Genomic DNA, 10,831 nt, shown 5'->3' with positions numbered 1-10,831 from the left:
CGTCTCAAGACAAATGAAAGCCAAAGGACTGTAGGGCGGGCTCAAACACTTATGACACCCTTGTGCTAAGGTTATAAGACCTTGCTGTGAAATGTAACAATACACAACTATGTGCCCTTGGGCATTGTTAAAAGCCAAATTATCAGTGCACCAGGAAGTACTCCAGGAGTTCTGGGAGCCTATGCTCTGTCATTTGAGCTGCGATGGAGGGATCTGTATAATGCTGTCCAGAAGGGGAAAGAAGGGCAATGCAGACCAGAGGCAGAAGCCAAGTTTCTAGTACTCTCCAAAAATGTACCATTTTTTTCCCCCTGCAATTCAGTGAAGGAGAACAAGTCAACCAGGCTGGGGAATATGGGAAGTGCCTACACGTGTACTGAACCGAGACTACTGCATTTAAGCCTCTGAATAGCTGGCAGGTGGTCAATTTCTTAAGCAATCTCTTGGAGATTGATATGGGGAAAGATATGGGGAGCACTGGGGTTTTATTACCCATCACTTAGATGCTAGCACCGGCTCCTCTTCTCTCGCTCCCTGCTTCCCTCCCCCTCTTTCTCCTTCTCTTCTTCCCATTTTACTTTGTCTCCTGTCATTCTCTGTTATAATTAAGACAAATAGAAAACATTGCAGGTGTCTGCTATAAAACATCTGTAGATACTGTACGTTGCATGGGGAAAAAAAAGCAGCTGCAAATTGTGTAATTTGGTCTTTAAAGAAAGCCTGAAAGACATTTCCGGAAACAAATACATCTTTCATCCTGGTAGACGTTGAATTTTCTTTTTGTTTGTACTTCAGCCCAGTTCATCACCGTTTTCTCACTGCCTTGCACAGAAAGTTTCAGCGCTAACCAGTGACTGTTGTCCCTATTTTAGAAGAGATGGGGGATTTCTGGAATGATGGCTTAAAATGGGGAAACCGTGACTGCAGGGTCTGGTGCAGTTTTAGACAGTGTTTCTCTCAGTCAAAACAAAACCTAAGAATGACAGCATCTGTAAGTTACTAAATGTGGGAAGAAAGTAAAAATATGCTGAAATATTATCTGCAATAGTTGGAAGGGACCTGTCTTCCCCAAAGGTAAACAATGTATTGGCATGGATAACACTGGGGACACCCCATGCTTTCTTGGGTTATCCATTCAGTCGGCAAGTGATTTTTAACAATCTCTTTCTAGGGTGTTCCCCACGAGGTATTCCAGTTTTAGCTTGAGGTTCAGCTATGTCTTCCTCTCCCTTGATTTTCAAATTTCCCAAAGCAGTAGAGTAGGTACAAGGGCTGGGGAAGCCAGGTTAGCAACAAAGAGCTCAAATTCTCCAGTCAGAAAGAGCTGGGATTTAGATCCTGGCTCTACCTCTGAATATGATCATTGGACAAGTTGCTGAACTGCTTGATGCCTTTGTTTCCTCATTTGTAAAACAGAGCCAGTCATCCTATGTGCATCACACTCCTAATTCTTGTGAGTCCAGAAGGAGATAATGCATATGAAGTATTTACTTATGCAGTGCCTTGCACAGTAAATGCTCCAGAAAGGATAGACAACAAATGCAGTGATAGTTTTTTTAAGGAACTTCCTTAAAAACTAAAACTAGAGTTACCATATGATCAAGCAATCCCACTCCTGGGCACGTATCTGGAGAAATACCTAATTTGAAAAGATACATGCAGCCCAATGTTCATAGCAGCACTATTTACAATAGCCAAGACATGGAAGCAAACCAAATGTCCATCGACAGATGAATGGATAAAGATGTGATATTATACACAATGGAATATTACTCAGCCATAAGAAGATTGAAATAATGCCATTTGCAGTGACATGGATGGACCTAAAGATTATCATACTAAGTGAAGTTAAGTCAGACAGAGAAAGACAAATATCATACAATATCGCTTATATGTAGACTCTAAAAAAATTATACAAATGAACTTATTTACAAAACAGAAATAGACTCACAGACACAGAAAACAAACTTATGGTTACCAAAAGGGAAGAGGGGGAATAAATTAGGAATTTTGGATTAACAGATACACACTACTATATATAAAATAGATAAACAATAAGGATCTACTATAGCAAAGGGAACTAAATTCAATATCTTGTAATAACATGTAATGGAAAAGAATCTGAAAAAGATATTCTTTTATATGTATACATATATACATATATGTATATACATATGTGTATATAAATATATATATATGTATAACTGAATTACTTTGCTGTATACCTGAAACATTATAAATTCACTATACTTCAATAAAAAAATTACAGAAAACAAACAAAAAAACGATAGTGATAGTGATGGCAGTGGTGGTGGTGATACCTTTGCTTCCCCTCCTTTTAGAGCCCCATACTGTCACCTTGCCTGGGTCATGTACGTACATATATACATACAAAACATACTTACATATGTACATCCACCCATCCAATTATTCATTCAACAAATATTATAGACCTTTATTAGGTGCCAGGCATCATTCTAAAGTTCTATAAAACACTACATGTATTTGTGTTCATTAATTTTTAAATAAAGTAAAACAAAAAGCATCCAATTAGTAAAAACTTAACAGAAATGAATAATGAAAGACATGCATATACATTCTCAGTAAATGAATATTAGGTTGAAGTGAAGGGCCTTGGTTATTAGTCAGGCTGTATTTCCACACTTATGTTAAATGTGTAGTGCCTCCTGTTCCTTTTGCCTCTGGTAGCTAACCTTTGCATAATAAATTAAACTTCCCTTGGGAGAAACACAAAACCCTTGAAAGCTTTCTCGATCCCAGCAGAGAAATTTATAAACCCCAGTCCCAGACCAAAGGATTTGGAAACCTTCACCACATTAGCACCATCACTTTCTGAATGGCTTTTCTGGCTGACCCAAATTTTATTTTGTTTGAGGGTATAGCCATCAGGCAAATTTTCTTTCTGAATTCAGTGGTAAATATTTTGTCCCTTTCTTTTTCACTACAACATGGTTTCCTGCGGGTCTTCTTGCCTTTGTTTCTTTCCTTTCCATTGTATACCGCATGCTCATCTTCCCTGAAAGCCAGGCTATCATTCATTTCATTCATTCATTCATTCTCTTTCACTCAATCAACACTTATCAAATGTCCACTAGCGCCAAGAATGTGTCACTCTTCTCCTTAATCACCAGTAATGCTACCCTATCATATACTGAATCAAGGCCAAAGTCTTCACTCCAATTCCATCCTTAGAGTTTATCTTATTTCCATCATGACTGTCCAGATTGTTAGCAGGAGAGTCCTTTGCACATACACTATATTCATCTTCACTTTTATGCCTCTGTTCTCCAACAGCATCTTCCCTACCAGCAAATTTTCAACCATTATTACCCTTCTTATCATTAAAAGTCTTGCTCAAGACTCATTTCTTTTATGTAGTATTCTTGACAATTCTAGCTTGGTTATTCCCAGACTTTGGACTTCATGGATGTGTAAATGAAAAAACAAAACAAACAAAAAAGACAAAAACAAAACAAAAACCAAAACAGGGACCAATATAAGGTTGCTAGGTTGCTACTTTTTTCTTTTATTGTAAAGTAAGTACATTTTAAAATATGGGTTACCAGCTCCTATTATCACTACTCCATAAAAGAAAGGCCATTTTCATTTTTCACAGAACTAGAACAAAGAGTTTTTAAATTTGTATGGAAACACAAAAGACCTTGAATAACCAAAGCAATCTGGTAAAGAAAAACAGAGCTGGAAGAATCAGGCTCCCTGACTTCAGACTATACTACAAAGCTACAGCCATCAAAACAGTATGGTACTGGCACAAAACCAGAAATATAGATCACTGGAACAGGATAGAAAGCCCAGAGATAAACCCACGCACCTATGGTCACCTAATCTATGACATAGGAGGGAAGAATATACAATGGAGGAAAGAAGTTTTTTCAGTAAGTGGTGCTGGGAAAACTGGAGAGCAACATGTAAAAGAATGAAATTAGAACATTCTCTAAAATCATACACAAAAATAAACTCAAAATGGATTAAAGACCTAAATGTAAAACCAGATACTATAAAACTACTAGAGGAAAACATAAGCAGAACACTCTTTGACATAAATTGCAGTAATATCTTTTTGGATCTGTCTCCTAGAGTAATGGAAATAAAAACAAAAATAAACAAATGGGGCCTAGTGAAACTTAAAAGCTTTTGCACAGCAAAGAAAACCATAAACAAAACAAAAAGACAACATCCAGAATGGGAGAAAATATTTGCAAATGATACAACTGACAAGGAATCAATCTCCAAAATATACAAACAGCTCATACAGTTCAATATCAGAAAAACAAATAACCCAATCGAAAAATGGGCAGAACATCTAAAAAGACATTTCTCCAAAGAAGATATACAGATGGCCAAAAGGCACATGAAAAGATGCTCCACATCACTAATTATTGGAAATGCAAATCAAAACAACATTAAGGTTATCACCTCACACCAATCAGAATGGCCAACAAAAAAAAGTCTCCAAATAATACATGCTGGAGAGGATGTGGAGAAAAAGGAACCCTCTACACTGTTGGTGGGAATGTAAATTGGTACAGCCACTATAGAGAACAGTATGGAGGTTCCTTAAAAAACTAAAATAGAGCAAACATATGATCCTGCAATCCCACTCCTGGGCATATATCAGGAGAAAAACATAATTCAAAAAGATACAAGCACCCCAATATTCATAGCAGCACTAGTTATTGTACTATAGCCAAGACAGGGAAGCAACCTAAGTGTCCATCGACAGATGAATAAAGAAGATGTGGTATACACACATACACACACACACACACACACACACACACACACACACATACACACAATGGAATATTACTCAGCCATAAAAAAGTTAAATAATGCCACTTGCAGCAACATGGATGGATCTAGCAATTATCATACTAAGTGAAGTAAGGCAAAGACAAATATCATATGATATCACTTATATGTGGAATCTAAAAAATTATACAAATGAACTTATTTACAAAACACAAATAGACTCACAGACATAGAAAACAAACTTATGGTTACTAAAGGGGAAAGTGAGGGGGGGATAAGTTAGGATTGGGGGACTGACATATACACACTACTATATAAAATAGATAACCAACAAGGACTTAACTCGTACAGCATAGGGAACTCTATTCAATATCTTGTAATAACCTATAATACAAGAGAATGTAAAAAAAGAATATATATATATATATATCTGAAAGCTAACACAACACTGTAAATCAACTGTATTTCAATAAAAATTAGAAAAAAGAAAGGCCATTTTAACCCAAATAGGAAGGAGAAAATCCATAATCTTAAAATAAAGAGCAGTTCATTAAACACATTTAACTTTATAAAAAACATATTTATGTTTCCTTATTTTTTTCATTTTACTGTGAATATCCATTCATGAGCCAACATGCAGGAAGCACTCACATATAGCATTCTTTGAGGCTAAACAAAGTGGATCAGAAATGCATGATCTTCTTCCAATTTGGCAGGGAAATGACAACTCCTAGCAAGATGATTATTACTACTTCAGGTACTAAGCACCTTTTAATCGTATCACTTAATTTAATCCTCACAGCAATTCTATTAATGTTCCCATTCTACAGGTAAGGAAAGGAAGGCTTAAAGAATTTGTTACTTTCTCAAAGTAGCAGAACTAGCAAGTGGTGAAGTTACTATTCAAATTCAGGTCTATATAGTTCCATAGCCCATGTTCTAAAACTTTATGCAATGCTATCCCTCAGAAGTGCAAAATATTAAAGGTCTAATTCACTGTAGATTTCTTCCTAAGCCACACAGACAAATTCCAAAGTTGACTGAACACTTCGAGTTGACTCGAAGTTTATCCAGAATTTTTCAACCTTGGCACAGATATTTTGAGCCAGATAATTTGTGGCTGTGGGGGGCTCTTCTGGACATTGCAGGATACTTCGCAGCATCCCTGGCTTCTACCCACTAGATGCCAGTTGTACTGCCTTCGCAGTTATAATAATCAAAAATATCTTCAGACACTGCCAAATGTCACCTGAGGGGCAAAACTGCCCCTAGTCAAGAACCACTGGTTTAATTCAGTCTTGCTGTATGGATGCATCTAAAGACCTAAACATTATACAAAAGTGGGAATAGTTGTACTGTGCACAAACATATTTTCTATGAGTAGCTCTGTAAGATAGTTTTAATAAGCAACAGCATTGTCATTTAATTCAAATACCATTTAAAACATTACTCAAAACAATGTTTTTTTAAGGAAATTTAGCTTATGAAAGAAAACAATTTTATTTTGCTTATTATAAGAGGATAGTTCCAAAAATTTATTTCAAACAAGAAAAGCAGTAACAATTAAATCCTTTATAAGGTTAACACGTAAAGGATGTTCAGGGAATAATCGACACCATCCAGTTGAAAAGGCTTCCTTCTGATACGATACAACCACTAGCAAGATCAAAAAGTCTCTCAAGACTGAACATAGATGGCAGCGAGATATCAAATGGGACCTGAGAAAAAGCATAAAAGTGTTCATGAAATGCATTGTTCCGAACTGTTGACTGAAGTAATGTTCTCAAATACCAATTCCATGTAATAATTTATTTGAAAGATTTTTAACTCTTGCCTAAGACACAAATTTCACATCTCTACCCTGCTGAAATGTCACATATATCATTTTCTATCCTATGAAGATTCATATCTATGAGTCTATAAAAACAGCCTACAGATTCATATCTGTAAATGTATAAAAATGAGCCTACAAAACAGCAGACACTCGTATAAATATGGACCATTCGTGTTTATATAATCATTGTATGTGATTGTAAGTGTAGGAATTTTGGCCCAGTTACTAATGAACCACTTTCCTCCATAACACATTGCTCAGTTGACAACTCTCCCTCCCTCATTTTGAGCTTAAATCCTGACATGGTGAAGCAAAAATTGTGTTTGGAGCTCACTCTTTCTGAAAGAAACACCTAGTTACCATGCTGAGGACTAGTGCGGCCTAAGTCATCTGAGCAGCCTGAAAGATGGAAAATAAAGACCACTTTGGGGGTCATAGCACTGGTTATTTGAGTGGGAGAAGGGCAAGAAGGAGACAACAAACATGAAGGAAAGGAAATAAATGTTTACTGGGGACGCACTTCACGCAGACTTAGATACTTTTGAAGATGTATGAGAAACATCACGGAGAATGGTCACAATGAATTAGATCCTTGGGGCCCTGAATCCTGGTAAGAAACTAGAGGACAAGTTTTTTAAATGTCTTGTCTGCTTGTTAAATGAAACTTTTATTCTCAAGAAAACATAACGAACTTAAAAGTAGAGACTGGTTTTCATTTCTTATTCTTCATTTTATTGGATTAAAAAAATGATCAAAGTATTCCAATGCTTTCTATAACTTCGGATAATAAAGAGGTGAAAAAAATTAATAACATCCTCCTTTTTTACTCAATCCTGAAGTAATCAGTGTTAGCAGTTTAAAGAATATCTTTCCAAAACTTAAAAAATCCTCATACAAATGTATAATCATGTGGGTTTTTTTCTTTTCCTTTTTTTCTTTATTTTTTGAAATAGGATACCTAGATTTCCATTATTTGCTTTTACAATTACCAATATGTAAGAGAAATCCCACCTTAACCAATTCAGGGAGGCAGAATAACCACATGGAGGTTAAAAGTGTACATTCTGGAGTAAGACTGCTTGGTTCACTCAGACCTCACCATATACCAGCCAGGTGAGGCTGAGTAAACTATTTGATCTGTTTAAATTTTAATTTCCTAATTTCACTACCCCAGTCCTTGGCAAACACAAATATGCTTCCTGTCTCTGTGTATATGTCTGTTCTGGATATTTCATAAAAATTGAACTATACAGTATATGACCTTTTATGTCTGGCTTAACTTAACATAATATTTTGGAGGTTCATCCTCATTGCTGTGTGTATCAATACTTTGTTCCTTTTTATGACTAATGCTCCATTTTATGAATACACCACATTTTGTTTATCCATTCATATGTTGATGGACATTTGTGCTGTTTCCACCCTTTGGCCATTGTTAAGTGTTACTGTTAAATACAAGTTTTGTTTGAACATCTGATTTCAATTTGGGGGGGGGTCCATATCTAGGAATGAAATTACTGAATCACATGGTAATTCTATGTAAGTTATTGAAGAACCACCAAACTGTTTTACTCTATGTTTTACATAGAGGATGCAACATTTTACATTCCCACTATTAATGTATGATGGATCTAATTTTTTCACATCCTCTCCAACATGTATTTTCTTTTTCACTGTACAAGTTTCAGGTGTATAGCATTATAATTCGATGTCTGTATATACCACAAAGTGATCACCATCACAACTCTAGTTGCCATCACCACAATAAGTTGACCCCCCTCACCTATTTTGCCCACTCCCCAATCCCTTCCCCGTCTGGTAACCACTAATCTATTCTCCATATCTATGAGTTTGTTTTCATTTTATTTTGTTTGTTCACTTGTTTTGTTTTTAGATTCCACATATAAATGAAATCATACAGTATTTGTCTCTCTCCATCTGACTATTTCACTTAGCATAATAACCTCAAGATCCACCCATGTTGTCGCAAATGGCAGGATTTCATTCTTTTTTATGGCTGAGCAATATTTCATTGTATTTATACCACATCTTCTTTTATCTATTCATCTATCAATGGATATTTAGGTTGTTTCCATATGAACACAGGAGCATATGTATTCTTTCAAATTAGTGTTTTCATGTTCTTTGGATAAATACCCAAAAGTGGAATAGTTGGGTCATATGGCAGTTTTATTCTCAATTTTTTGAGGAATCTCCACACTGTTTTCCAGAGTGGCTACACCAATTTATAGTCACACCAATGGTGTACAAAGGTTCCCTATCTCCATATCTTCTCCAACATTTGTTACTTCTTGTCTTTTCGATAATAGTCATTCTAACAGGTATGAGGTGATATCTCATTATGGCTTTGATTTGCATTTTCCTAATAATTCGTGATGCTGAACATAGTTTCATGTGATTGTTAGCCATCTCTATGTCTTCTTTGAAAAAATGTCTATTCAGATCCCCTGCCCATTTTTTAATTGGGTTGTTTGGGGGCATTTTGTTTGTTTCTTTTTGTTGAATTGTATGATTTCTTCATAGATTTTGGATATTAACCTCTTAGTTAATATATGATTTGCAAATATCTCCTCCCACTCAGTGTGTTGTTACCTTTTCATTCTGATAATGGTTTCCTTCACTGGGCAGAAGCTTTTAGTCTGATGTGATGTAGTCCTGTCTATTTATTTTTTCTTTTGTTTCCCCTGCCTTTGGAGCCAGATCCACAAAAACATTGCTAAGATTGATGTTAATGAATTTACCATCTATGTTTTCTTCTAGGAAGTTTATGATTTCAGGTCTTACATTCAAGTTTTCTATCCATCTTGAGTTAACTTTTTCAATTCCATATTTGAAAACTTAACTTTTTTATTGAGCACTTTAAAAAAAATTATAGTTGATTTACAATGTTTCAGGTATACAGCAAAGTGATTCAGTTATACATACATTTATCTATCTATACTTTTCCAGATTCTTTTTTTCTCTTTTTTTAATTGAAGTATAGTTAATTTACAATGTTGTGTTGTTTCAATTGTACAGCAAAGTGATTCAGTTGTACATATGTATATATTCTTTTTCAGATTCTTTTCCATTATAAGTTATTACAAGGCACTGAATATAGTTCCCTGTGCCATACACAAGGTCCTTGTTGTTTATCTATATAGTAAGTATGTAACTATTAATCCCAAACTCCTAATTTATCTCCCCTCAACCCTCCCCCCATCCCCTTTGGTAACCATAAGCTTGTTTTCTATGTCTGTGAGCCTATTTTTGTAAATAACTTCATTTGTATCATTTTTCTAGATTCCACATATAAGTGACATCATATGATATTTGTCTTTCTCTGTCTGACTTACCTCACTTAATGTGATAATCTCTAGATCCATTCAGTTTGCTGCAAATGGCATTATTTCATTCTTTTTTACAGCTGAATAATATTCCATTGTATATAATATACATGTCTTGGGTATCATAAATAGTACTGCTATGAACATTGGGGTGCATGGGTCTTTTCGAATTAGAGTTTTCTCCAGATATAGTTTTTGATTGGGTTGTTTTTTTTGATATTGAGCTGTATAAGTTGTTTGTGTATTTTGGAAATTAATCCCTTGTCAGTTGTATCGTTTGCAAATATTTTCTCCCATTCTGTAGGTTGTCTTTTCATGTCGTTTATGGTTTCCTTTGCTGTGCAAAAGCTTTTAAGTTTAATTAGGTCCCATTTGTTTATTTTTGTCTTTGTTTCCATTACTCTAGGAGGAGAATCCAAAACTGTATTGCTGTGATTTATGTCAAAGAGTGTTCTGCCTATGTTTTCCTCTAGGAGATTTATAGTATCCAGTCTTACATTTAGGTCTTTGATCCATTTTGGGCATATTTTTGTATATGGGTGTTAGAGAATGTTCTAATTTTACTATTTTATTTGTTGTTGTCCAGTTTTCCCAGCACCACTTATTGAAGAGACTTTCTTTTCTCCATTGTATATTCTTGCCTCCTTTGTTGTAGATCAATTGATCATAAGAATGTGGGTTTATTTCTGGGCTGTCTATCCTGTTCCATTCATCCGTGTGTCTGGTTTTTGTGCTAGTACCATACTGTTTTTATTAATATAGATTTGTAGCGCAGTTTGAAATCAGGGAGTGTGATACCTACAACTTTGTTCTTCTTTCTCAGGATTGTTTAGGGTCTTTTGTGGTTCCATACAAA

General features: G+C 35.3%; 1 protein-coding gene across 1 annotated transcript in view; it reads right to left on the bottom strand.

The window, feature by feature from the left end:
• Positions 1-6,318: 6,318 nt before the first annotated feature.
• The window catches only part of CFAP54 (cilia and flagella associated protein 54), a 295,719-nt gene continuing 291,206 nt past the window's right edge, over positions 6,319-10,831 (bottom strand). Inside the window, exon 68 of the mRNA XM_029206275.1 lies at positions 6,319-6,512. Coding sequence (XP_029062108.1) covers positions 6,393-6,512 — 120 coding nt within the window. The 3' untranslated portion in view covers positions 6,319-6,392. The remainder of the gene's footprint in view (positions 6,513-10,831) is intronic.

This window comes from Monodon monoceros, unplaced genomic scaffold (assembly GCF_005190385.1).
Source record: "Monodon monoceros isolate NGI ecotype Baffin Bay Population unplaced genomic scaffold, NGI_Narwhal_1 Super_Scaffold_6, whole genome shotgun sequence".
Lineage (NCBI taxonomy): Eukaryota > Metazoa > Chordata > Mammalia > Artiodactyla > Monodontidae > Monodon > Monodon monoceros.
Note: the sequence above shows the minus strand (reverse complement) of the source record. Positions and strands in the feature narration are given on the sequence as shown.